At 36.9% G+C, this 27,369-nt stretch overlaps 3 protein-coding genes and 2 long non-coding RNA genes across 20 annotated transcripts in view; 3 read left to right on the top strand and 2 right to left on the bottom strand.

Annotated features, from left to right (window-relative positions):
• The window catches only part of LOC126747582 (calexcitin-2), a 28,367-nt gene extending 14,129 nt beyond the window's left edge, over positions 1–14,238 (top strand). Inside the window, exons 2-7 of one of the 3 annotated variants that reach the window (XM_050456316.1) lie at positions 8,170–8,270; positions 8,356–8,428; positions 8,491–8,543; positions 8,616–8,735; positions 13,717–13,929; positions 13,993–14,238. In XM_050456316.1, coding sequence (XP_050312273.1) covers positions 8,193–8,270; positions 8,356–8,428; positions 8,491–8,543; positions 8,616–8,735; positions 13,717–13,929; positions 13,993–14,103 — 648 coding nt within the window. In that variant the 5' untranslated portion in view covers positions 8,170–8,192 and the 3' untranslated portion in view covers positions 14,104–14,238. Of the gene's footprint in view, positions 1–8,007; positions 8,053–8,169; positions 8,271–8,355; positions 8,429–8,490; positions 8,544–8,615; positions 8,736–13,716; positions 13,930–13,992 lie in introns of all 3 variants that reach the window. The other 2 variants (XM_050456317.1, XM_050456318.1) reach the window with 2 other exon arrangements.
• The window catches only part of LOC126747584 (uncharacterized), a 45,656-nt gene extending 27,897 nt beyond the window's left edge, over positions 1–17,759 (bottom strand). For both annotated transcript variants that reach the window (XM_050456320.1, XM_050456321.1), the window contains exon 1: positions 17,611–17,759. The gene's annotated coding sequence lies outside the window, so the exon portion shown is untranslated. The remainder of the gene's footprint in view (positions 1–17,610) is intronic.
• On the top strand, positions 14,824–18,256 carry LOC126747588 (uncharacterized). Its single transcript, XR_007664262.1, has 4 exons — positions 14,824–14,986; positions 17,474–17,560; positions 17,632–17,877; positions 18,065–18,256. It is a non-coding gene; the product is annotated as an uncharacterized LOC126747588 (long non-coding RNA).
• Positions 18,257–18,298: 42 nt separating this feature from the next.
• On the bottom strand, positions 18,299–24,126 carry LOC126747589 (uncharacterized). 13 transcript variants are annotated; one of them, XR_007664264.1, is made up of 8 exons: positions 23,397–24,126; positions 22,895–23,061; positions 22,560–22,726; positions 21,720–21,887; positions 21,218–21,385; positions 20,380–20,547; positions 19,542–19,708; positions 18,299–18,536 (listed from the first exon to the last, which is right to left on the bottom strand). It is a non-coding gene; the product is annotated as an uncharacterized LOC126747589 (long non-coding RNA). The 13 variants fall into 13 exon arrangements; XR_007664272.1 differs by lacking the exons at positions 21,720–21,887; positions 22,560–22,726 and adding exons at positions 22,056–22,223; positions 22,392–22,559; XR_007664266.1 differs by lacking the exons at positions 21,720–21,887; positions 22,560–22,726 and adding an exon at positions 22,056–22,223.
• Positions 24,126–27,152, top strand: LOC126747580 (kinesin-related protein 12). The gene is made up of 3 exons (XM_050456314.1): positions 24,126–24,447; positions 24,547–25,070; positions 26,241–27,152. The coding sequence occupies exons 1-3, from the start codon at positions 24,348–24,350 to the stop codon at positions 26,736–26,738; spliced, it is 1,122 nt and encodes a 373-aa protein (XP_050312271.1). The 5' UTR covers positions 24,126–24,347; the 3' UTR covers positions 26,739–27,152.
• The last annotated feature ends 217 nt before the right edge of the window (positions 27,153–27,369 follow it).

The raw sequence follows: 27,369 nt of genomic DNA, 5'->3' as shown, positions 1-27,369 counted from the left end.
AAAAAATTAAAATTTCTCAGGAACCCAATGGCTGTATCTCTGGAACCATGAGGGTTAGAGAGTTGAAAATTGGAATACAGACTCTTCTAATAAATTCATTAGACACCTATTTCAGCGTTTTTTCCAAAAAAAATTATTAATGGAGATATGGAATTTCAAAGTTGGAAAAAAAATGAAAATTTCCCAGGAACCCAATGGCTGTATCTCAAGAACCATGAGGGTTAGAGAGTTGAAAATTGGAATATAGATTCTTCTAATAAATTCATTAGACACCTATTTCAGCGTTTTTTCCAAAAAAAATTATTAATGGAGATATGGAATTTCAAAGTTGGAAAAAAAAATTAAAATTTCCCAGGAACCCAATGGCTGTATCTCTGGAACCGTGAGGGTTAGACAGTTGAAAATTGGAATACAGACTCTTCTAATGAATTTATTAGACACCTATTTGAGCGTTTTTTCCAAAAAAAATTATTAATGGAGATATGGAATTTCAAAGTTGGAAAAAAAATTGAAAATTTCCCAGGAACCCAATGGCTGTATCTCTGGAACCGTGAGGGTTAGACAGTTGAAAATTGGAATATAGATTCTTCTAATAAATTCATTAGACACCTATTTGAGCGTTTCTTCCAAAAAAAATTATTAATGGAGATATAGAATTTCAAAGTTGGAAAAAAAAAATTGAAAAATTCCCAGGAACCCAATGGCTGTATCTCTGGAACCGTGAGGGTTAGAGAGTTGAAAATTGGAATACAGACTCTTCTAATGAATTCATTAGACACCTATTTGAGCGTTTTTTCCAAAAAAAATTATTAATTGAGATATGGAATTTCAAAGTTGGAAAAAAAAATTAAAATTTCCCAGGAACCCAATGGCTGTATCTCTGGAACCGTGAGGGTTAGACAGTTGAAAATTGGAATATAGATTCTTCTAATAAATTCATTAGACACCTATTTGAGCGTTTTTTCCAAAAAAAATTATTAATGGAGATATAGAATTTCAAAGTTGGAAAAAAAAAATTGAAAAATTCCCAGGAACCCAATGGCTGTATCTCTGGAACCGTGAGGGTTAGAGAGTTGAAAATTGGAATACAGACTCTTCTAATGAATTCATTAGACACCTATTTGAGCGTTTTTTCCAAAAAAAATTATTAATTGAGATATGGAATTTCAAAGTTGGAAAAAAAAATTAAAATTTCCCAGGAACCCAATGGCTGTATCTCTGGAACCATGAGGGTTAGAGAGTTGAAAATTGGAATACAGACTCTTCTAATAAATTCATTAGACACCTATTTCAGCGTTTTTTCCAAAAAAAATTATTAATGGAGATATGGAATTTCAAAGTTGGAAAAAAAATGAAAATTTCCCAGGAACCCAATGGCTGTATCTCTGGAACCGTGAGGGTTAGACAGTTGAAAATTGGAATACAGACTCTTCTAATGAATTCATTAGAAACCTATTTGAGCGTTTTTTCCAAAAAAAATTATTAATGGAGATATGGAATTTCAAAGTTGGAAAAAAAATTGAAAATTTCCCAGGAACCCAATGGCTGTATCTCTGGAACCGTGAGGGTTAGACAGTTGAAAATTGGAATATAGATTCTTCTAATAAATTCATTAGACACCTATTTGAGCGTTTTTTCCAAAAAAAATTATTAATGGAGATATGGAATTTCAAAGTTGGAAAAAAAAATTAAAATTTCCCAGGAACCCAATGGTTGTATCTCAGGAACCAAAAAGGTTAGAGAGTTGAAAATTGGAATACAGACTCTTCTAATAAATTCATTAGACACCTATTTGAGCGTTTTTTCCAAAAAAAATTATTAATGGAGATATGGAAATTCAAAGTTGGAAAAAAAAATTAAAATTTCCCAGGAACCCAATGGCTGTATCTCAAGAACCATGAGGGTTAGAGAGTTGAAAATTGGAATATAGATTCTTCTAATAAATTCATTAGACACCTATTTCAGCGTTTTTTCCAAAAAAAATTATTAATGGAGATATGGAATTTCAAAGTTGGAAAAAAAAATTAAAATTTCCCAGGAACCCAATGGCTGTATCTCTGGAACCGTGAGGGTTAGACAGTTGAAAATTGGAATACAGACTCTTCTAATGAATTCATTAGACACCTATTTGAGCGTTTTTTCCAAAAAAAATTATTAATGGAGATATGGAATTTCAAAGTTGGAAAAAAAATTGAAAATTTCCCAGGAACCCAATGGCTGTATCTCTGGAACCGTGAGGGTTAGACAGTTGAAAATTGGAATACAGACTCTTCTAATGAATTTATTAGACACCTATTTGAGCGTTTTTTCCAAAAAAAATTATTAATGGAGATATGGAATTTCAAAGTTGGAAAAAAAATTGAAAATTTCCCAGGAACCCAATGGCTGTATCTCTGGAACCGTGAGGGTTAGACAGTTGAAAATTGGAATATAGATTCTTCTAATAAATTCATTAGACACCTATTTGAGCGTTTTTTCCAAAAAAAATTATTAATGGAGATATAGAATTTCAAAGTTGGAAAAAAAAAATTGAAAAATTCCCAGGAACCCAATGGCTGTATCTCTGGAACCGTGAGGGTTAGAGAGTTGAAAATTGGAATACAGACTCTTCTAATGAATTCATTAGACACCTATTTGAGCGTTTTTTCCAAAAAAAATTATTAATTGAGATATGGAATTTCAAAGTTGGAAAAAAAAATTAAAATTTCCCAGGAACCCAATGGCTGTATCTCTGGAACCATGAGGGTTAGAGAGTTGAAAATTGGAATACAGACTCTTCTAATAAATTCATTAGACACCTATTTCAGCGTTTTTTCCAAAAAAAATTATTAATGGAGATATGGAATTTCAAAGTTGGAAAAAAAATGAAAATTTCCCAGGAACCCAATGGCTGTATCTCAGGAACCATGAGGGTTAGAGAGTTGAAAATTGGAATACAGACTCTTCTAATAAATTCATTAGACCCATATTTCAGCATTTTTTCCAAAAAAAATTATTAATGGAGATATGGAATTTCAAAGTTGGAAAAAAAAATTAAAATTTCCCAGGAACCCAATGGCTGTATCTCTGGAACCATGAGGGTTAGAGAGTTGAAAATTGGAATACAGACTCTTCTAATAAATTCATTAGACACCTATTTCAGCGTTTTTTCCAAAAAAAATTATTAATGGAGATATGGAATTTCAAAGTTGGAAAAAAAATGAAAATTTCCCAGGAACCCAATGGCTGTATCTCTGGAACCAAGAGGGTTAGAGAGTTGAAAATTGGAATACAGACTCTTCTAATAAATTCATTAGACACCTATTTCAGCATTTTTTCCAAAAAAAAATTATTAATGGAGATATAGAATTTCAAAGTTGGAAAAAAAATTGAAAAATTCCCAGGAGCCCAATGGCTGTATCTCTGGAACCATGAGGGTTAGAGAGTTGAAAATTGGAATACAGACTCTTCTAATAAATTCATTAGACCCATATTTCAGCATTTTTTCCAAAAAAAATTATTAATGGAGATATGGAATTTCAAAGTTGGAAAAAAAATGAAAATTTCCCAGGAACCCAATGGCTGTATCTCAGGAACCATAAGGGTTAGAGAGTTGAAAATTGGAATACAGACTCTTCTAATAAATTCATTAGACACCTATTTCAGCATTTTTTCCAAAAAAAAATTATTAATGGAGATATGGAATTTCAAAGTTGAAAAAAAAATGAAAATTTCCTAGGATCCCAATAGCTGTATCTCAGGAACCATGAGGGTTAGAGAGTTGAAAATTGGAATACAGACTCTTTCAATAAATTAATTCGACCCCTATATCATGCTTTTTCCCAAAAAAAATTTATTAGCGCAGCTACGAAGCTTCAAAGTTACAAAACAAAAAAAAAACTTTTCTTGCACATATTGACATATCAGGACGCCAAAGAAGGGAGCCAACGAGGCCGCCCTCATTCCAACAAAATACCCCCGATAAATATCCCCATAATGTTCCAGAAATGATCCCATTCGGCTCGACCTCATATAAACCATATCCCAGGGAGACAACTGACCTATAAAATAATCCTGCGCGTCCCCCTTTTTCCGTAACAGTTCTTAAGTCCCGGGGGTTCGAAGGCATGAGCAGGGGGGGAGGAAAAGGGGGGCTCATAAAATCCACAATTTAACAACAGAGAGGATATAAATCATTAGGAAGAGTTTTACGGCCCTAAAGTCGTCACATAACCCTTTTATTGTCTCGTGAGATCACTATACTTTGTATCAGGGGCAGGGGGGGGGGGAAGGGTGGATTCAAACTTTACATATTATGTAGTGGGGAACTAGATACACATTCCCTAACCCCACTTAATCCATCCCCCCTTTTTTTGACGAGACCTTTTGATTTATGTATGAAAAACAACTGCCGCCTTAGGGGATGAAATATGCGAACGAGGGAAAGAGGATTAAATGCGGCAATAAACGCCCTCTCTCGGGATTTTTGTAATTCGGTTTTAATTTGCGTTTTATTTATTTTTTTTGCCCGGATGGGTTTTATTGCCTGGATAAGTTGGGGCAGCTATGGTGCGATTGGTGAAAAGGGATTTTTTCCACTTGGAAGCGTTGTATCTCCATTAATAATTTTTTTTGAGAAAAACCCTGAAACAGGTGTTTAATGGATTTATTGGAAGAGTCTGTGTTTCAAATTTCAACCCCCTACCCCTTATGGTTCTTGAGATACAGCCATTGGGTTCCAAGAAAACTTTCAATTTTGTCTTAATCCTTGCACTAACCTACTTCGCGATATAATAATTCTGGAAACTACAAAGCGTTTAATCTCAAGAAATCCCACTTTAATCCAGATTATTTCATCTCGGGATAGCACTTCCCGGTTTTATTACTGCGCCCCTATAAAAGACCGCTTTACCGTGTTAATATAAAATTGAAGGCAAAAAATAGAGTAAAAGTTAATTAAAAACCCCGAATCGAACGTATAAATACACATACACAGTAGGGAAACCGACCTACATTTTAAGTACGGGCATTTCATTTCCAGGTTTTCCCTTTTTTACCCTCTCCTTCCCCCTCCCCAATTTCCAAAACGATATCGTTCCGATGCTATTTCATTTGTTTTTTTCCCTCTGTCATGTTTTCCTTAATGATTCAGCCCCTGTCCCCCTTACATCCCCCGTTCTTTTGGCCCATATCCAGACTTAAATGACCGGACGTTAACGTATTAAAATCCGCCCGGATAGTTATCCAGAAATCGATAATAAATAGTGTTTCCTATATTCTATAAGCTGCCTAATCACTTGTGAATTTTCTAGGAGATCCACCACCCCCCCTGCCCCCTTTTCCTTCCCTTTGCCCTCTCTATTAAGGGCAAAAATCCATAAATTCCAAATTAATATAAACCTCCCCCCGCCCCTCCTTTCTTCAAGGGAGGCAAGGGGGATGCGTGCCATGGACAATTTGTCAATTTCTCCATTCGGTCGTGGATAAAGGTATGGCGAAAACAAAATGGGGGTAAAAGGGGGTTGAGGGGGGAAAAGCGAGTCATTAATCATGCCGGCCGAGGTACAATGGGGTACAGGTAAAGGATTTTAACATGAAATACGGCCATTTGGATTTTCTCATTTGCCAAATCCGGATCTATATTGACGTCTTGACAAGTGACAGCCGTTGTGTACGATAAATTACGGCCATAACTCTTTTAGAATTCACGTTAGAGGAGTTTTATTGATAGGGAGGCATGGGGGCATCAATTGTCTACAACAAACCGTTGAAATCATCTTTCTATTGTCAACAGTTGAGGAGATACACTGTTTTAAAGTTTGGTAGACTCCTCCAAGAGCCCCAAGTGTCGACCTGAGGAACTTTCATGAATAACTCTTGATCTACAGTAGCTAGGAGCATAAAACAAACTTTATTTGGTAGATCATAGTTTGCTCTACAGAAAAGCTTTTAATGACCTTTACTGTAGAACCACTACGGACCGAGTTATCCAGCTGGATAGATCCAAGCCCCCCTTAGAAGGGAATAAAATGTGAAAAATGCGTTTATCTCTTTTGCAAGTGGGTCTACAAGGGACATCATTATTATCAAAGTTGTAGATCTGATATAGATCTACCGAATATCATTTAAACCATTTTGGTCGAATCAATAGTTTATGAGATACACTGCTTCAAAGTTCGGTAGACTCCTCCAAGAGCTCCAAGCGTCCCCCTAAAGAACTTTCCATGATAACTATTGATCTACAGTAGCTAGCAACATAAAACCAACTTTATTTGGTAGATCATAGTGTGCTCTACAGAAAAGCTTTTAACAACTTTTGCTGTAGAACTACTACGGACGGAGTTATCCAGCTGGATAGCACCAAGCCCCCCTCAGAGGGGAATAAAATGTGAAAAATGCGTTTATCTCCTTTGCAAGTGGGTCTACAAGAAACTTTATTACTATCAAAGTTCTAGATCTAATGAAGATCTACCAAATATCCTTGAAACCATTTTGGTCGAATCAATAGTTTATGATATACGCTGCTTCAAAGTTCAGTAGACTCTCCCAAGAGCCCCAAGCGTCCACCTAAAGAATTTTCATGAACAACTCTTGATCTACAGTAGCTAGCAACATAAAACAAACTTTATTTGATAGATCATAGTGAGGTCTACAGAAAAGCTTTAAATAACTTTTGCTGTAGAACCACTACGGACGGAGTTATCCAGCTGGATAGCACCAAGCCCCGTTCAGAGGAGAATAAAATGTGAAAAATGCGTTTATCTCTTTTGCAAGTGGGTCTACAAGGGACATAATTATTATCAAAGTTGTAGATCTAGTGAAGATCTATCAAATATCCTTGGAACCATTTTGATCCAATCAATAGTTTATAAGATACACTGCTTCAAAGTTCGGTAGACTCCTCCAAGAGCCCCAAGCGTCCCCCTAAAGAACTTTTCATGATAACTCTTGATCTACAGTAGCTAGGAGCATAAAACCAACTTTATTTGGTAGATCATAGTTTGCTCTACAGAAAAGCTTTTAACGACTTTTGCTGTAGAACCACTATGGACGGAGTTATCCAGCTGGATAGCACCAAGCCCTCCTTAGAAGGGAATAAAAGTTGAAAAATGCGTTTATCTCTTTTGCAAGTGGGTCTACAAGGGACTTTATTATTATCAAAGTTGTAGATCTAGTGAAGATCTACCAAATATCCTTAAAACCATTTTGGTCGAATCAATAGTTTATGAGATACGCTGCTTCAAAGTTCGGTAGACTCCTCCAAGAGCTCCAAGCGTCCCCCTAAAGAACTTTCCATGATAACTCTTGATCTACAGTAGCTAGCAGCATAAAACAAACTCTACTTGGTATATCATAGTGCGTTCTACAGAAAAGCTTTAAATGACTTTTGCTGTAGAACCACCACGGACGGAGTTATCCAGCTGGATAGCACCAAGCCCCCCTAAGAGGGGAATGAAATTTGAAAAATGCGTTTATCTCTTTTGCAAGTGGGTCTACAAGAGACATCATTATTATCAAAGTTGTAGATCTGATATAGATCTACCAAATATCCTTGAAACCATTTTGATCGAATCACTAGTTTATGAGATACACTGCTTCAAAGTTCGGTAGACTCCTCCAAGACCCCCAAGCGTCCCCCTAAAGAACTTTCCATGATAACTCTTGATCTACAGTAGCTAGCAACATAAAACCAACGTTATTTAGTAGATCATAGTGTGCTCTACAGAAAAGCTTCCAATGACTTTTGCTGTAGAACCATTACCAACAGACATATCCAGCTGGATAGGTCCAAGTCCCCCTCAGAGGGGCATGAAATTCAAAAAACTCATTTATCTCGTTTGCTGATGAATCTACAGCATTCGTCATAAGAATCAAAGCTGTAGATCAAGCCAAAAGGCACCAAATACAATCAACTGTTTACGAATTACGACGTTTCGAACTTTAGTGAACCTCAACAGGGTCATCTTTTTTTTTTTTTAATAGAAGGCATTTTTTAATTGGAAATATCTGGATTTATGTTTGTTCCAGATGGACCACAAGTGGACCAACGCGATCAAAGTGGGCCTGATTGTGGTACGTTCCAAAAAACAAAAAAAAAAACAAAAGAAATCTCTTTGTAACGCCGCGTGTCCTGTCCGTCCGTGCATGTGTTGTCCCCGTGTGTTGTAGTAAGCGTTCCGACCTTTCCAGGTTTTCGGTTTTCCATTAAGAACATGGAAACCCTGAACTACGGAAAGGCGATCCTGCGTGAGGTGATGTCCCGCGTAATGCCCAAACAGTTTTTGGTGGGGGTAGGTGTACCTATAAGCTTCTTACTGTGATGCACCAATTGGACTCTTTTGTTTTTTTTCCTTCATTTGTTTTTTTTTTGTTTAGAACCGTTTGGCCAACATGCCCATCTCCGAGTTTCGCAAGAAGAAGCTCCTCTACGTCTTCAACGTGTTTTTCGGTGAGTAACTCTCTCTCTCTCTCTCACACTCACTTATTCTAACTCAATGTGTCCTCTTTTAGATGTGAATCAGAGCGGTACGATAGATCGCAAGGACTTCGAGTTGGCCATAGAGGTTAGAAATAATAATAATAAAAAAACGCCCCTAATAAGGGTTTTACTAATATTTAGGGTTTTTTTTTTTTAGAAAATTTGCACCCTAAGGGGCTGGCCGCAGGGGAGCGAGGAGTACAAGAGAACGTACGACAGCATGATCCAGATATGGGAGGGACTGAGACAGAAGGCCGACTCCAATAAGGACGGACAAGTAAGCAGGCGTCTCTTTCTCAGATTACGTGAAGCCAGTTTAGTATTTTTTTGTCAGCTTAAAGGGTGGTAAAGGCCCTTTAGGACGATGTATTTGAACTACAGAATTTTTTTTTTCTTCCAAGAGTCCACGGTCAAGTTTTTGGACCTTTGGTGTCTCTACCTCAAATTACTCAAAGCCAACTCATTTTTTTTTGGACTGTCTTATATCAGATTTAAGGTCATTAATCACCCTTTACAATGCTGTATGAATCATGGCTGTAGCCCTATTTGAACCAGAGAAAATAATTTTTTTCTTCCAAGAGTCCCTGGTCAAGTATTTGGACCTTTTGGGCCTCTACCTCAAATTACTCAAAGCCAACTCATTTTTTTTTGGACTGTCTTACATCAGATTAAAGGTCATTAATCACCCTTTACGATGCTGTATGAACGATGGCTGTAGCCCTATTTGAACCAGAGAAAATAATTTTTTTCTTCCAAGAGTCCATGGTCAAGTTTTTGGACCTTTGGTGTCTCTACCTCAAATTACTCAAAGTCAACTCATTTTTTTTTAACTATCTTATATCAGATTAATGGCCATTAATCAGCCTTTACGATGCTGTATGAATCATGGCTGTAGCCCTATTTGAACCAGAGAAAATAATTTTTTTCTTCCAAGAGTCCCTGGTCAAGTTTTTGGACCTTTTGGGTCTCTACCTCAAATTACTCAAAGTCAACTCATTTTTTTTTTAACTATCTTATATCAGATTAATGGCCATTAATCAGCCTTTACGATGCTGTATGAATCATGGCTGTAGCCCTATTTGAACCAGAGAAAATAATTTTTTTCTTCCAAGAGTCCACGGTCAAGTTTTTGGACCTTTGGTGTCTCTACCTCAAATTACTCAAAGTCAACTCATTTTTTTTGGACTGTCTTATATCAGATTAAAGGTCATTAATCACCCTTTACGATGCTGTATGAACGATGGCTGTAGCCCTATTTGAACCAGAGAAAATAATTTTTTTCTTCCAAGAGTCCCTGGTCAAGTATTTGGACCTTTTGGGCCTCTACCTCAAATTACTCAAAGCCAACTCATTTTTTTTTGGACTGTCTTACATCAGATTAAAGGTCATTAATCACCCTTTACGATGCTGTATGAACGATGGCTGTAGCCCTATTTGAACCAGAGAAAATAATTTTTTTCTTCCAAGAGTCCCTGGTCAAGTATTTGGACCTTTTGGGCCTCTACCTCAAATTACTCAAAGCCAACTCATTTTTTTTTGGACTGTCTTACATCAGATTAAAGGTCATTAATCACCCTTTACGATGCTGTATGAACGATGGCTGTAGCCCTATTTGAACCAGAGAAAATAATTTTTTTCTTCCAAGAGTCCATGGTCAAGTTTTTGGACCTTTGGTGTCTCTACCTCAAATTACTCAAAGTCAACTCATTTTTTTTTTAACTATCTTATATCAGATTAATGGCCATTAATCAGCCTTTACGATGCTGTATGAATCATGGCTGTAGCCCTATTTGAACCAGAGAAAATAATTTTTTTCTTCCAAGAGTCCACGGTCAAGTTTTTGGACCTTTGGTGTCTCTACCTCAAATTACTCAAAGTCAACTCATTTTTTTTGGACTGTCTTATATCAGATTAAAGGTCATTAATCACCCTTTACGATGCTGTATGAACGATGGCTGTAGCCCTATTTGAACCAGAGAAAATAATTTTTTTCTTCCAAGAGTCCATGGTCAAGTTTTTGGACCTTTGGTGTCTCTACCTCAAATTACTCAAAGTCAACTCTTTTTTTTTTAACTGTCTTACATCAGATTAATGGCCATTAATCAGCCTTTACGATGCTGTATGAATCATGGCTGTAGCCCTATTTGAACCAGAGAAAATAATTTTTTTCTTCCAAGAGTCCCTGGTCAAGTTTTTGGACCTTTTGGGTCTCTACCTCAAATTACTCAAAGTCAACTCATTTTTTTTTGAACTGTCTTACATCAGATTAATGGCCATTAATCAGCCTTTACGATGCTGTATAAATCATGGCTGTAGCCCTATTTGAACCAGAGAAAATAATTTTTTTCTTCCAAGAGTCCCTGGTCAAGTTTTTGGACCTTTTGGGTCTCTACCTCAAATTACTCAAAGTCAACTCATTTTTTTTTTAACTATCTTATATCAGATTAATGGCCATTAATCAGCCTTTACGATGCTGTATGAATCATGGCTGTAGCCCTATTTGAACCAGAGAAAATAATTTTTTTCTTCCAAGAGTCCACGGTCAAGTTTTTGGACCTTTGGTGTCTCTACCTCAAATTACTCAAAGTCAACTCATTTTTTTTGGACTGTCTTATATCAGATTAAAGGTCATTAATCACCCTTTACGATGCTGTATGAACGATGGCTGTAGCCCTATTTGAACCAGAGAAAATAATTTTTTTCTTCCAAGAGTCCATGGTCAAGTTTTTGGACCTTTGGTGTCTCTACCTCAAATTACTCAAAGTCAACTCTTTTTTTTTTAACTATCTTACATCAGATTAATGGCCATTAATCAGCCTTTACGATGCTGTATGAATCATGGCTGTAGCCCTATTTGAACCAGAGAAAATAATTTTTTTCTTCCAAGAGTCCCTGGTCAAGTTTTTGGACCTTTTGGGTCTCTACCTCAAATTACTCAAAGTCAACTCATTTTTTTTTGAACTGTCTTACATCAGATTAATGGCCATTAATCAGCCTTTACGATGCTGTATAAATCATGGCTGTAGCCCTATTTGAACCAGAGAAAATAATTTTTTTCTTCCAAGAGTCCCTGGTCAAGTTTTTGGACCTTTTGGGTCTCTACCTCAAATTACTCAAAGTCAACTCATTTTTTTTTTAACTATCTTATATCAGATTAATGGCCATTAATCAGCCTTTACGATGCTGTATGAATCATGGCTGTAGCCCTATTTGAACCAGAGAAAATAATTTTTTTCTTCCAAGAGTCCACGGTCAAGTTTTTGGACCTTTGGTGTCTCTACCTCAAATTACTCAAAGTCAACTCATTTTTTTTGGACTGTCTTATATCAGATTAAAGGTCATTAATCACCCTTTACGATGCTGTATGAACGATGGCTGTAGCCCTATTTGAACCAGAGAAAATAATTTTTTTCTTCCAAGAGTCCATGGTCAAGTTTTTGGACCTTTGGTGTCTCTACCTCAAATTACTCAAAGTCAACTCTTTTTTTTTTAACTATCTTACATCAGATTAATGGCCATTAATCAGCCTTTACGATGCTGTATGAATCATGGCTGTAGCCCTATTTGAACCAGAGAAAATAATTTTTTTCTTCCAAGAGTCCCTGGTCAAGTTTTTGGACCTTTTGGGTCTCTACCTCAAATTACTCAAAGTCAACTCATTTTTTTTTGAACTGTCTTACATCAGATTAATGGCCATTAATCAGCCTTTACGATGCTGTATAAATCATGGCTGTAGCCCTATTTGAACCAGAGAAAATAATTTTTTTCTTCCAAGAGTCCATGGTCAAGTTTTTGGACCTTTTGGGTCTCTACCTCAAATTACTCAAAGCCAACTCATTTTTTTTTGGAATGTCTTACATCAGATTAATGGCCATTAATCAGCCTTTACGATGCTGTATGAATCATGGCTGTAGCCCTATTTGAACCAGAGAAAATAATTTTTTTCTTCCAAGAGTCCATGGTCAAGTTTTTGGACCTTTGGTGTCTCTACCTCAAATTACTCAAAGCCAACTCATTTTTTTTTGGACTGTCTTATATCAGATTAATGGCCATTAATCAGCCTTTACGATGCTGTATGAATCATGGCTGTAGCCCTATTTGAACCAGAGAAAATAATTTTTTTCTTCCAAGAGTCCATGGTCAAGTTTTTGGACCTTTTGGGTCTCTACCTCAAATTACTCAAAGCCCACTCATTTTTTTTTGGACTGTCTTATATCAGATTAATGACCATTAATCACCCTTTACGATGCTGTATGAATCATGGCTGTAGCCCTATTTGAACCAGAGAAAATAATTTTTTTCTTCCAAGAGTCCATGGTCAAGTTTTTGGACCTTTGGTGTCTCTACCTCAAATTACTCAAAGTCAACTCATTTTTTTTTTTGACTATCTTATATCAGATTAATGGCCATTAATCAGCCTTTACGATGCTGTATGAATCATGGCTGTAGCCCTATTTGAACTAGAGAAAATAATTTTTTTCTTCCAAGAGTCCATGGTCAAGTTTTTGGACCTTTGGTGTCTCTACCTCAAATTACTCAAAGTCAACTCATTTTTTTTTGGACTGTCTTATATCAGATTGAAGGTCATTAATCACCCTTTACAGTGCTGTATGAACGATGGCTGTAGCCCTATTTGAACCAGAGAAAATAATTTTTTTCTTCCAAGAGTCCCTGGTCAAGTATTTTGACCTTTTGGGTCTCTACCTCAAATTATTCAAAGCCAACTAATTTTTTTTTGGACTGTCTTATATCAGATTGAAGGTCATTAATCACCCTTTACAGTGCTGTATGAACGATGGCTGTAGCCCTATTTGAACCAGAGAAAATAATTTTTTTCTTCCAAGAGTCTCTGGTCAAGTATTTTGACCTTTTGGGTCTCTACCTCAAATTACTCAAAGTCAACTCATTTTTTTTTGGACTGTCTTATATCAGATTAAAGGTCATTAATCACCCTTTACAATGCTGTATGAATCATGGCTGTAGCTCTATTTGAGCCAGAGAAAATATTTTTTTTCTTCCAAGAGTCCCTGGTCAAGTATTTGAACCTTTGGTGTCTCTACCTCAAATTACTCGATGCCAATTAATTTTCTTATTGGACTATCTCACATCATTCTAAAGGATATTAATTTCCCTTTACGTGGCTGTACATACCAAGGCTGTAGCCCCATTTAAACTACAAAAAACAACGTTTCTCTCGGCATATTTCCTTCCAATCAAATCTCCCTCTGGTGCTAATCGATATTCATTTGTCAATCGAGGTGAGCGTGGAGGAGTGGGCCACCATGTGGGACGACTACTCCAAGAACCCGGAAAACGCCCTGGAGTGGCAGAACCAGTACCGGAAGTTCATGTTCGACCTGGAGGACGCGAGCGGGGACGGCGGTATCGATATCGACGAGTTCACCGCGGTCTGTTCCTGTTACGGTTTGGAAACTGGAGAGTGCCGGGAGGCTTTCGAGAAAATGGCCGGGGTACGTGCGGTAGTCGTTTGTTTTTCCTGTCATTCGGTGCAATTTGATTGTTTTTCTTTCCAGGGCAGGAACCTGGTCGACTATCAACAGTTCCAGGCGCTCTGGCAGCAGTTTTTCATGTCCGAGGACCAGTCCGAACCCGGAAACTTCATCTTCGGCAAGACCAAGTTTTAGTGTGTATGTATGCTCGCATATCTTATTATGTATTATAGCCCATATTATATTCTGTATACAATAATTATTATTACTATAATATTATGTATGTATGATAGTCAATTATTCATGAGTCAATAAAGGAAAAACTGATAATGTGGCAACGTGCGGCGGCGTAACCCTGACGCAATATGATGCAAACTGTTTCGGTTTTTTTTTTAATGCGACGTTGCCGAGAGCAGCAGGTAATCTTAAGTTTTGCAGAAGCGATTCGGGACGCGGTTTAAAAAGGAGGGTAGGGGGAGACGCGCGGCAACGCGGTCGCTTCATTTGTTTTTTTTTTTAACCACTGAATCGAGTCGACTGAGGAGCGCCAAATAGCGTTTTATTTAGTGCGGGTTAGTTGTATAGTGGTGTATTAGTGCTAAAAAGGAACATGTAAGTATAATATGTTTATCCATTACAGTTTTTCATCAACCTGCGCCTCCCTGTTCCTTCATCGTTGCCTTTAACTGTTTCATCATCCTTCTCTCTCCCTCTCTCTCATTATTTTCGGGAATTTCCTTATTAAATCTCGCCTGGTAACAAACTGTTTATTATCATCATAATCATCACCGGAGCGAAATTTCGTTGAGTCATACCTGACCGACAAAAAAAAAATCGATTTCTCCTCCGCGATTGGTCGTAGATGACACACCGGGGTCCAATGACAACCCGACGTGGGGAACATTTTCGATTAAACTACGTCGCGATTTTTCTACGTCAGTCTCTCTCTACAGTAGAACCGCGACATCCGTAAAGTTCAGCTCGTTTCACTCTGAGAGAATTTTCCGGGTTTTCTTTTGAGGTTTTAAGGCGGTTTTCGAGCGTTTTACGTGGCTGGCGTACCTCAGGCGTTTTCCGGGTAAGTTTTCACCCCCCATGGTCCAGGGGTGCATTCATTTGTTTTTTTCTATTGTGCAATTCACGACCGACTTGTCTCGGCTTGTCGGAACTTTTGTGACGTCAGCCGACTGGTTGGCGACAGCCCCGGCTTAGTTTCAAGGCCGAATTATCCTGATATGTTATCTATTATCTAAGGAAAGATATTGAAAATGGATATATTTGTCTAATTTATAAAAAAAAAATTGGATCAGATTAATAGGCGTTAATTTCCCTTTACGGTGATATATGGATGATGGCTGTAGCCCTATTTGAACCAGAGATAATAATTTTTTTCGTTCAAGGGTCCTGGTCAAGTATTTGGACCTTTGCTGTCTCTACCTCAAATTACTCAAAACCAACTAAATTTTTTTTTGGACTGTCTTATATCAGATTAAAGGTCATTAATGGCCCTTTACAATGCTGTACGAACGATGGCTGTAGCCCTATTTGAACTACAGAGAATAATTTTTTTCTTCCAAGAGTCCTTGGTCAAGTATTTGGACCTTTGCTGTCTCTACCTCAAATTACTTGAAGCCAACTCAATTTTTTTTTGGACTGTCTTATATCGGATTAATGGTCATTAAACAGCCTTTACGATGCTGTACGAACGATAGCTGTAGCTCTATTTGAACTACAGAAAATAATTTTTTTGTTCAAAGAGTCCTTGGTCAAGTATTTGAACCTTTGCTGTCTCTACTTCAAATTACTTGAAGCCAACTCATTTTTTTTTAACTGTCTTATATCAGATTAATGGTCATTAAACAGCCTTTACGATGCTGTACGAACGATGGCTGTAGCCCAATTTGAACTACAGAAAATAATTTTTTTCTTCCAAGAGTCCTTGATCAAGTATTTGGACCTTTGCTGTCTCTACCTCAAATTACTTGAAGCCAACTCAATTTTTTTTTAACTGTCTTATATCGGATTAATGGTCATTAATCACCCTTTACGACGCTGTACGAACGATGGCTGTAGCCCTATTTGAACTACAGAAAATAATTTTTTTCTTCCAAGAGTCCTTGGTCAAGTATTTGGACCTTTGCTGTCTCTACTTCAAATTACTTGAAGCCAACTCATTTTTTTTAACTGTCTTATATCGGATTAATGGTCATTAAACAGCTTTTACGATGCTGTACGAATGATGGCTGTAGCCCTATTTGAACTACAGAAAATAATTTTTTTCTTCCAAGAGTCCTTGGTCAAGAATTTGGACCTTTGGTGTCTCTACCTCAATTTACTTGAAGCCAACTCAATTTTTTTTGACTGTCTTCTATCAGATTAAAGGTCATTAATCACCCTTTACAATGCTGTACGAACGATGGCTGTAGCCCAATTTGAACTACAGAAAATAATTTTTTTCTTCCAAGAGTCCTTGGTCAAGTATTTGGACCTTTGCTGTCTCTACCTCAAATTACTTGAAGCCAACTCAATTTTTTTTGGACTGTCTTATATCAGATTAATGGTCATTAAACAGCCTTTACGATGCTGTATGAACGATGGCTGTAGCCCAATTTGAACTACAGAAAATAATTTTTTTCTTCCAAGAGTCCTTGGTCAAGTATTTGGACCTTTGCTGTCTCTACCTCAATTTACTTCAAGCCAACTCAATTTTTTTTGGACTGTCTTATATCAGTTTGAAGGTCATTAAACAGCCTTTACGATGCTGTACGAACGATGGCTGTAGCCCTATTTGAACTACAGAAAATAATTTATTTCTTCCAATAATCCTTGGTCAAGTATTTGGACCTTTGCTGTCTCTACCTCAAATTACTTGAAGCCAACTCAATTTTATTTTTAACTGTCTTATATCGGAATAATGGTCATTAAACAGCCTTTACGATGCTGTACGAACGATGGCTGTAGCCCTATTTGAACTACAGAAAATAATTTTTTTCTTCCAAGAGTCCTTGGTCAAGTATTTGGACCTTTGCTGTCTCTACCTCAATTTACTTGAAGCCAACTCAATTTTTTTTGGACTGTCTTATATCGGATTAATGGTCATTAAACAGCCTTTACGATGCTGTACGACCGATGGCTGTAGCCCTATTTGAACTACAGAAAATAATTTTTTTCTTCCAAGAGTCCTTGGTCAAGTATTTAAACCTCTGGTGTCTCTACCTCAAATTACCCAAAGCCAACTCAATTTTTTTTTAACTGTCTTATATCGGATTAATGGTCATTAAACAGCCTTTACGATGCTGTACGAACGATGACTGTAGTCCTATTTGAACTACAGAAAATAATTTATTTCTTCCAATAGTCCTTGGTCAAATATTTGGACCTTTGCTGTCTCTACCTCAAATCACTCGAAGCCAACTCAGTGTCTTTTTAACTATTTTATATTAACTTAAAGCATATAAACTACCCTATACGAATCTGTAGCTACAGCCCTCCATTACTCCCTCCCATCCCCTCAACGTCCCTCCTCACCCAAATCCAACTCTAAACTAACGTTTTATTATTTTAGGTTGGGCGTTAACAAACCTCAACACTTCCTCTGGTAGAGGCCTCCAAGGCTAGAAAGATTTCATCAAAGAGCAAAGGCGAATTCGATGTAAGGCCTCACTTTTACCCAAAAAAAAAAAAAAACAATTGACTACTCACCTGTTTCTTCTCTCCCTTTAGTCCCTTTCGCGATGGTTTTCACCGGATCTGTGCCCGCCCAAGCAGCGTCATGGCGAGAAACTTCTCAGCAGCACCACCAGCACGTCGTACCGCATTTATCCAATCGATATCCAGAACCGCTCGGCGAGTACCAACAGCCCCAGTCACTGTACGGAGATCCCCCCCTCCTCCACCGTGGACCTGAGCGACCTCTTGGACCTGGAGTTCGAAAGTCGCTTGGTAAACAGCCTACGGGAACAAGATCAGGTGAGTGAGAGGGCCAGAGGATTTTTTTTTTTTTTTTAACTGGAAGGGGTTGGGGTGGGTGGGGGGTTATCTATCTCTGCGCTTCGATTGGTCAAAGGGGCGGGGTTTGAAATTATTTTATTTTTTTTTTTAATATATTATAAAAGGCAGGATTGTCTAGAAGTGACGATTGGTTTCTTGTCTGCAGATTACGGTGACGGTGGAACAGGAACGGGAAAACTGTGCCTGGGAAACTGTTCGATTCGAATTATTGTAAAAGTGTTTTTTTTTCTATGTATAGTGTGAGGTGAGGAGGCTTTCCTCAACATCCCTCTGAACAGGACAGGACTTACACGTATCTATTTTTTTTTTTTACTAATTAAATGGTTGTTTTTTTCTTTTTAGGGCTTTTTTTTTTGTTGTTTGTTTAAGGGAGGTTGGTGTTAAAAAGGCTTTTAAGTCTTGGAAAGCCTATTAAATTCCCTATGAATGGTTGTTTATTTCGTGGCTGTAGCTGTTATACATCTACAGAAAATTATGTTTTGCTTACAAGAAGTCTTGACCAAAAGGTTTGTAAAATTGAAAATTCCTCAGGAACCCAATGGCTGTATCTCAGGAACCATGAGGGTTAGAGGGTTGAAAATTGGAATACAGATTCTTCTAATAAATTCATTGGACACCTATTGCAGCGTTTTTTCCAAAAAAAATTAATAATGGAGATATGGAATTTAAAAGTTGGAAAATAATTGAAAATTTCCCAGGAACCCAATGGCTGTATCTCAGGAACCATGAGGGTTAGAGCGTTGAAAATTGGAACATAGATTCTTCTAATAAATTCATTGGACACCTATTTCAGCGTTTTTTCCAAAAAAAATTATTAATGGAGGTATGGAATTTCAAAGTTGGAAAAAAAAATGAAAATTTCCCAGGAACCCAACGGCTGTATCTCAGGAACCATGAGGGTTAGAGGGTTGAAAATTGGAATACAGATTCTTCTAATAAATTCATTAGACTTCTATCTCAGCGTTTTTTCCAAAAACAATTATTAATGGAGATATGGAATTTCAAAAATGGAGAAATATTGAAAATTTCCCAGGAACCCAATGGCTGTATCTCAGGAACCATGAGGGTTAGAGGGTTGAAAATTGGAATACAGATTCTTCTAATAAATTCGTTAGACACCTATTTCAGCGTTTTTTCCAAAAAAAATTATTAATGGAGATATGGAATTTCAAAGTTGGAAAAAAAAATGAAAATTTCCCAGGAACCCAATGGCTGTATCTCAGGAACCATGAGGGTTAGAGAGTTGAAAATTGGAATAGAGATTCTTCTAACAAATTCATTAGACACCTATTTCAGCGTTTTTCCAAAAAAAATTATTAATGGAGATATGGAATTTCAAAGTTGGAAAAAAAAATGAAAATTTCCCAGGAACCCAATGGCTGTATCTCAGGAACCATGAGGGTTAGAGGGTTGAAAATTGGAATACAGATCCTTCTAATAAATTCATTGGACACCTATTTCAGCGTTTTTTCCAAAAAAAAATTATTAATGGAGATATGGAATTTCAAAAATGGAGAAAAATTGAAAATTTCCCAGGAACCCAATGGCTGTATCTCAGGAGCCATGAGGGTTAGAGGGTTGAAAATTGGAATACAGATTCTTCTAATGAATTCATTAGACACCTATTTCAGCGTTTTTTCCAAAAAATATTATTAATGGAGATATGGAATTTCAAAAATGAAGAAAAATTGAAAATTTCCCAGGAACCCAATGGCTGTATCTCAGGAACCATGAGGGTTAGAGGGTTGAAAATTGGAATACAGATTCTTCTAATGAATTCATTAGACACCTATTTCAGCGTTTTTTCCAAAAAATATTATTAATGGAGATATGGAATTTCAAAAATGAAAAAAAATTGAAAATTTCCCAGGAACCCAATGGCTGTATCTCAGGAACCATGAGGGTTAGAGGGTTGGAAATTGGAATACAGATTCTTCTAATAAATTCATTAGACACCTATTTCAGCGTTTTTTTAAATAAAAAATTATTAATGGAGATATGGAATTTCAAAGTTGGAAAAAAATTGAAAATTTCCCAGGAACCCAATGGCTGTATCTCAGGAACCATGAGGGTTAGAGGGTTGAAAATTGGAATACAGATTCTCCTAATAAATTCATTAGACACCTATTTCAGCGTTTTTTCCAAAAAAAAAATATTAATGGAGATATGGAATTTCAAAGTTGGAAAAAAATTGAAAATTTCCCAGGAACCCAATGGCTGTATCTCAGGAACCATGAGGGTTAGAGGGTTGGAAATTGGAATACAGATTCTTCTAATAAATTCATTAGACACCTATTTCAGCGTTTTTTTAAATAAAAAATTATTAATGGAGATATGGAATTTCAAAGTTGGAAAAAAATTGAAAATTTCCCAGGAACCCAATGGCTGTATCTCAGGAACCATGAGGGTTAGAGGGTTGGAAATTGGAATACAGATTCTTCTAATAAATTCATTAGACACCTATTTCAGCGTTTTTTTAAATAAAAAATTATTAATGGAGATATGGAATTTCAAAGTTGGAAAAAAATTGAAAATTTCTCAGGAACCCAATGGCTGTATCTCAGGAACCATGAGGGTTAGAGGGTTGAAAATTGGAATATAGATTCTCCTAATAAATTCATTAGACACCTATTTCAGCGTTTTTTCCAAAAAAAATTATTAATGGAGGTATGGAATTTCAAAGTTGGAAAAAAAAATGAAAATTTCCCAGGAACCCAACGGCTGTATCTCAGGAGCCATGAGGGTTAGAGGGTTGAAAATTGGAATACAGATTCTTCTAATAAATTCATTAGACTTCTATCTCAGCGTTTTTTCCAAAAACAATTATTAATGGAGATATGGAATTTCAAAAATGGAGAAATATTGAAAATTTCCCAGGAACCCAATGGCTGTATCTCAGGAACCATGAGGGTTAGAGGGTTGAAAATTGGAATACAGATTCTTCTAATAAATTCGTTAGACACCTATTTCAGCGTTTTTTCCAAAAAAAATTATTAATGGAGATATGGAATTTCAAAGTTGGAAAAAAAAATGAAAATTTCCCAGGAACCCAATGGCTGTATCTCAGGAACCATGAGGGTTAGAGAGTTGAAAATTGGAATAGAGATTCTTCTAACAAATTCATTAGACACCTATTTCAGCGTTTTTCCAAAAAAAATTATTAATGGAGATATGGAATTTCAAAGTTGGAAAAAAAAATGAAAATTTCCCAGGAACCCAATGGCTGTATCTCAGGAACCATGAGGGTTAGAGGGTTGAAAATTGGAATACAGATCCTTCTAATAAATTCATTGGACACCTATTTCAGCGTTTTTTCCAAAAAAAAATTATTAATGGAGATATGGAATTTCAAAAATGGAGAAAAATTGAAAATTTCCCAGGAACCCAATGGCTGTATCTCAGGAGCCATGAGGGTTAGAGGGTTGAAAATTGGAATACAGATTCTTCTAATGAATTCATTAGACACCTATTTCAGCGTTTTTTCCAAAAAATATTATTAATGGAGATATGGAATTTCAAAAATGAAGAAAAATTGAAAATTTCCCAGGAACCCAATGGCTGTATCTCAGGAACCATGAGGGTTAGAGGGTTGAAAATTGGAATACAGATTCTTCTAATGAATTCATTAGACACCTATTTCAGCGTTTTTTCCAAAAAATATTATTAATGGAGATATGGAATTTCAAAAATGAAAAAAAATTGAAAATTTCCCAGGAACCCAATGGCTGTATCTCAGGAACCATGAGGGTTAGAGGGTTGGAAATTGGAATACAGATTCTTCTAATAAATTCATTAGACACCTATTTCAGCGTTTTTTTAAATAAAAAATTATTAATGGAGATATGGAATTTCAAAGTTGGAAAAAAATTGAAAATTTCCCAGGAACCCAATGGCTGTATCTCAGGAACCATGAGGGTTAGAGGGTTGAAAATTGGAATACAGATTCTCCTAATAAATTCATTAGACACCTATTTCAGCGTTTTTTCCAAAAAAAAAATATTAATGGAGATATGGAATTTCAAAGTTGGAAAAAAATTGAAAATTTCCCAGGAACCCAATGGCTGTATCTCAGGAACCATGAGGGTTAGAGGGTTGGAAATTGGAATACAGATTCTTCTAATAAATTCATTAGACACCTATTTCAGCGTTTTTTTAAATAAAAAATTATTAATGGAGATATGGAATTTCAAAGTTGGAAAAAAATTGAAAATTTCCCAGGAACCCAATGGCTGTATCTCAGGAACCATGAGGGTTAGAGGGTTGGAAATTGGAATACAGATTCTTCTAATAAATTCATTAGACACCTATTTCAGCGTTTTTTTAAATAAAAAATTATTAATGGAGATATGGAATTTCAAAGTTGGAAAAAAATTGAAAATTTCTCAGGAACCCAATGGCTGTATCTCAGGAACCATGAGGGTTAGAGGGTTGAAAATTGGAATATAGATTCTCCTAATAAATTCATTAGACACCTATTTCAGCGTTTTTTCCAAAAAAAAATTATTAATGGAGATATGGAATTTCAAAAATGGAGAAAAATTGAAAATTTCCCAGGAACCCAATGGCTGTATCTCAGGAGCCATGAGGGTTAGAGGGTTGAAAATTGGAATACAGATTCTTCTAATGAATTCATTAGACACCTATTTCAGCGTTTTTTCCAAAAAATATTATTAATGGAGATATGGAATTTCAAAAATGAAGAAAAATTGAAAATTTCCCAGGAACCCAATGGCTGTATCTCAGGAACCATGAGGGTTAGAGGGTTGAAAATTGGAATACAGATTCTCCTAATAAATTCATTAGACACCTATTTCAGCGTTTTTTCCAAAAAAAAAATATTAATGGAGATATGGAATTTCAAAGTTGGAAAAAAATTGAAAATTTCCCAGGAACCCAATGGCTGTATCTCAGGAACCATGAGGGTTAGAGGGTTGAAAATTGGAACATAGATTCTTCTAATAAATTCATTAGACACCTATTTCAGCGTTTTTTTCAAAAAAAATTATTAATGGAGATATGGAATTTCAAAGTTGGAAAAAAATTGAAAATTTCCCAGGAACCCAATGGCTGTATCTCAGGAACCATGAAGGTTAGAGGGTTGAAAATTGGAATACAGATTCTTCTAATAAATTCATTAGACACCTATTTCAGCTTTTTTTCCAAAAAAAATTATTAATGGAGAAATGGAATTTCAAAGTTGGAAAAAAAATTGAAAATTTCCCAGGAACCCAATGGCTGTATCTCAGGAACCATGAGGGTTAGAGGGTTGAAAATTGGAATACAGATTCTTCTAATAAATTCATTAGACACATATTTCAGCGTTTTTCCAAAAAAAATTATTAATGGAGATATGGAATTTCAAAGTTGGAAAAAAAATTGAAAATTTCCCAGGAACCCAATGGCTGTATCTCAGGAACCATGAGGGTTAGAGGGTTGAAAATTGGAACATAGATTCTTCTAATAAATTCATTAGACACCTATTTCAGCGTTTTTTCCAAAAAAAATTATTAATGGAGATATGGAATTTCAAAATTGGAAAAAAATTGAAAATTTCTCAGGAACCCAATGGCTGTATCTCAGGAACCATGAGGGTTAGAGGGTTGAAAATTGGAATACAGATTCTTCTAATAAATTTATTAGACACCTATTTGAGCGTTTTTTCAAAAAAAAATTAATTATGGAGATATGGAATTTTCAAAGTTGGAAAAAAAATTGAAAATTTCCCAGGAACCCAATGGCTGTATCTCAGGAGCCATGAGGGTTAGAGGGTTGAAAATTGGAATATAGATTCTTCCAATAAATTCATTAGACACCTATTTCAGCGTTTTGTCCAAAAAAAATTATTAATGGAGATATGGAATTTTCAAAGTTGGAAAAAAATTGAAAATTTCCCAGGAACCCAATGGCTGTATCTCAGGAGCCATGGGGGTTAGAGGGTTGAAAATTGGAATATAGATTCTTCCAATAAATTCATTAGACACCTATTTCAGCGTTTTGTCCAAAAAAAATTATTAATGGAGATATGGAATTTTCAAAGTTGGAAAAAAATTGAAAATTTCCCAGGAACCCAATGGCTGTATCTCTGGAACCATGAGGGTTAGAGAGTTGAAAATTGGAATACAGATTCTTCCAATAAATTCATTAGACACCTATTTTAGCGTTTTTTGATGACTGTAGCTGTACTACAGCAACAGAACCAATCGTTTATCCCCTTTTAAATCCACTGGAAGCTTTATTAACTAGCCTCCATTCAAGGGGGAAGGGGTAGTGACCCGGAAGGAAGAAACAACCGTTACCAGAAGAACCTCCCGAACCCGGCGCGTTCATTTGTTTTCGCCACGACAGTGACGTAACACTTTTAATTAATTTCCGTTTCTTTTTAGGTGAGTGCAAACCTCCTCCCGTCTCCCGTCGCCCCATTAATAAACATGGAGGAGTTCGGCGATTTGTCGGCACTTTTATCGGGTCGCACCGGTTCAATTGTCGACACAATCGTCTCTACAGATGAACTCAGCACCCCCGTATTCGGTAAGTATTCGCCCCGGGGGTTCCTCCAGACCCTCTCTTCATCCCCCCCTTAAATGCGTTTATTTAATGCTAAAAATGACGTTTTGTTTTCGGTTACAGATTTCAAAGGACCGTTTAATTATTTGTCGCCGGAACGTCACGAGAACCACGAGGACGACGAGATCAGTATCAAACTCGAGTCGTCCAGTATCCCTAGTAATAATGGTGACTATCGTCACTCGTCGTATCTTATTAATAATAATAATCATAATAATAACAACAACGTGGACATCTTCGAGCAAATGGCCAACTTTAATAATAACCGCCACAACTGTAGTACAACCGATAATGGAAGTAAGGTAGTTTTACATGTACAGCAGCAGCAGCAGCAGCAGAAGATGGAGCAGTCTCCGCAGGACGACCGTTATTCTTACATATCGTCCCCGGAGTTGGCGGTACCGGAGCGTTTCGATCACGCGTACCATCGGGCCGCCTCCAGGCCCGCCGCCCTTCATTTGGCCACCTTTCAGCCGCCTTGTAAGGCCGGAACCACCGACGCCCTTGTACTCAACACTCCCGATGTTATCGAGGGAGTGGTCAGTATGGGCACCGAGTTTAATATCCTCGATTTGGTCAATAATGAGGTACGTTTTACTTGAAGCCTATTAAATCACCTATAAAATGCCGTTTGTTTCATTGCTGTAGCTGTATCAGAGCTGTAGAAAATGATGTTTTTCTTACAGGAATTCTTGACCAAGAAGTTGGTCCTTTGTCGTTTCCACCTCATTTTACTTGAAGCTTCTTCAATATTATTTAAAGTCTATTATATCACCTTAAAGTCGTTCAAACCCCCGATACGAGGCTGTTTATTTCGTGGCTGTAGCTTCATCACAACTCTAGGAAATGAAGTTTTTCTTACAGGAACTTCTGACCAAGAATTTGGTCCTTTGCTGCTTCAACCTCATGTCCCTTAAAGGCAATTTTAATTTTTTTAATTTTTTTAAAGTCACTTATATCAACTTAAAGCCTCTTAAATTCCGAGTTCGAGGCTGTTTATTTCATGGCTGTAGCTTTGACTCAGCTTCAGTAAATGACGTTTTTCTTAGAGGAAGTCTTGACCAAGAAGTTGGTCCTTTGTCATTTCTGCCTTATTTTACTTGAAGCTTTTTTATTATTTTTTAAAGTCTTTTATATCAACTTGAAGTCGTTTAAACCCACGACACGAGGCTGTTTATTTTGTGGCTGTAGCTTCATCACAACTCTAGAATATGAAGTTTTCGTTACAAGAATTCTTGACCAAGAAATTGGACCTTTGTTGCTTCAACCTCATGTCACTTAAAGTCAATTAAATTTTTTTTAAAGTCACTTATATCAACTTAAAGCCTCTTAAATTCCGAGTTCGAGGCTGTTTATTTCATGGCTGTACCTGTCACTCAACTTCAGTAAATGACGTTTCTCTTACAAGAAGTCTTGACCAAAAGGTTAAATTCTTGGCGCATCAACCCTCGTGTTACTTGAAGCCCAATTAATATTATTTAAAGTGTCTTATATCAACTTAAAGCCTATTAAATTCCCTGTCTGAAACTATTCATTCCTTCGCTGTACCTGTCACTCGTCTACAGTAAATGACGTTTTTCTTACAAGGAACTAACTCTTGAACAAGCAGCAGAACCTTTGCAGCTTCTACCTCGCTTTACTCGAAGCCCCTTTAATATTTCTTTAAAGTCTCTCGCATCATCTTAAAGTCCATTAAATCCAGTAAGCCGTGAAACGTGAAATTCCCAACCTAACTTTTGTTGCTCTGTCATTTTCAGGACATAACGGTGGTGAGCGCCGACTCTGAATTTCTCACGTCCCTCGCCAGTGCTCACACGTCGAATCCCTCCACGCCGCCCTCCAAGGAGGCCTCCAGAAAACGCGCCGGCTCTCCCTCCTCGTCCTCCTCACTACACTCAGAGGAGGAGGAGGGGGAGGACGAGGAGTGGATGCCCCCCACCACCCCCACAATTAAATACAGCGAACTCGACCACTTGCCTCCGGTGAAAAAGAGACGCGGGAGGCCCCCGAAACGTCCCGATTCGGTTACTAGTGGGGAATCGGGAGACGTATCGAAATACCGGGAATTACGGGATAAAAATAACGAGGCCTCCCGCAAATCCCGCCTAAAGAGGAAGATTAAGGAAAAGGAGTACGAACGTGAGGCGGACGAGTTACAGATGAGGAACGTGAGGCTCAAAGCGCAAGTGGAGGAGCTGGAGAAAATGGTCAGCACCTTTCGGAATAATTTGTTCAAGATTTTAGTGAGGAAGTAAATTGATGTGGCGCCACCTCGCGGTGAAACCATTAATTGAGAGATAGATGACTGTGATAATGAAGAGAGAAATTGTTATTTTTTTGACGTGAATGAGACAGTAGGCTACGGCGCTACAATGTAGCGCTCTTAGTGGCAATTCGTCCTTATGTTGCTAGTAGTTATATGTGGCATTTTGTATACTTAACCTCACTATTTATGTTGTTGTAAGAAACTGACCATTTTTTTTTTTTAGGTTATAGTGTGAATATGTTTTAAGTGCTTAATTGGAACTTTGCCCCACTCTCTTATAGTGTTTTTTTGTATTTTATATATTATTATTATTAGTCCTTATGTTTGTTTGTTGGGTATTAATAAATAAAGTTTATTTGCTGACTTATTTTGTAAAAAAAAAAACGAATAAATAAATTCAGTAGTAATGTTTATTTTTAATCATAGTCTAGATTTTTTAAAAATAATCAAAATATGCTTACAAAAGCCCCTCCAGGTGGCGCCTCAACCAAAACACCTTACTTCCACTTTTTGCCCCAATTCGACCGGACTAATATTTCCAAATTAAACTTCATTATGCGCGCCCCCTATTGGCTTAAACGCCCCCGTAGTTCCTTCGGGGTCCCTTAGATGGCGTCACC

This window comes from Anthonomus grandis, chromosome 19, assembly GCF_022605725.1.
Source record: "Anthonomus grandis grandis chromosome 19, icAntGran1.3, whole genome shotgun sequence".
NCBI classification, from domain to species: domain Eukaryota; kingdom Metazoa; phylum Arthropoda; class Insecta; order Coleoptera; family Curculionidae; genus Anthonomus; species Anthonomus grandis.
This window is presented reverse-complemented; position numbering and strand designations above follow the sequence as displayed.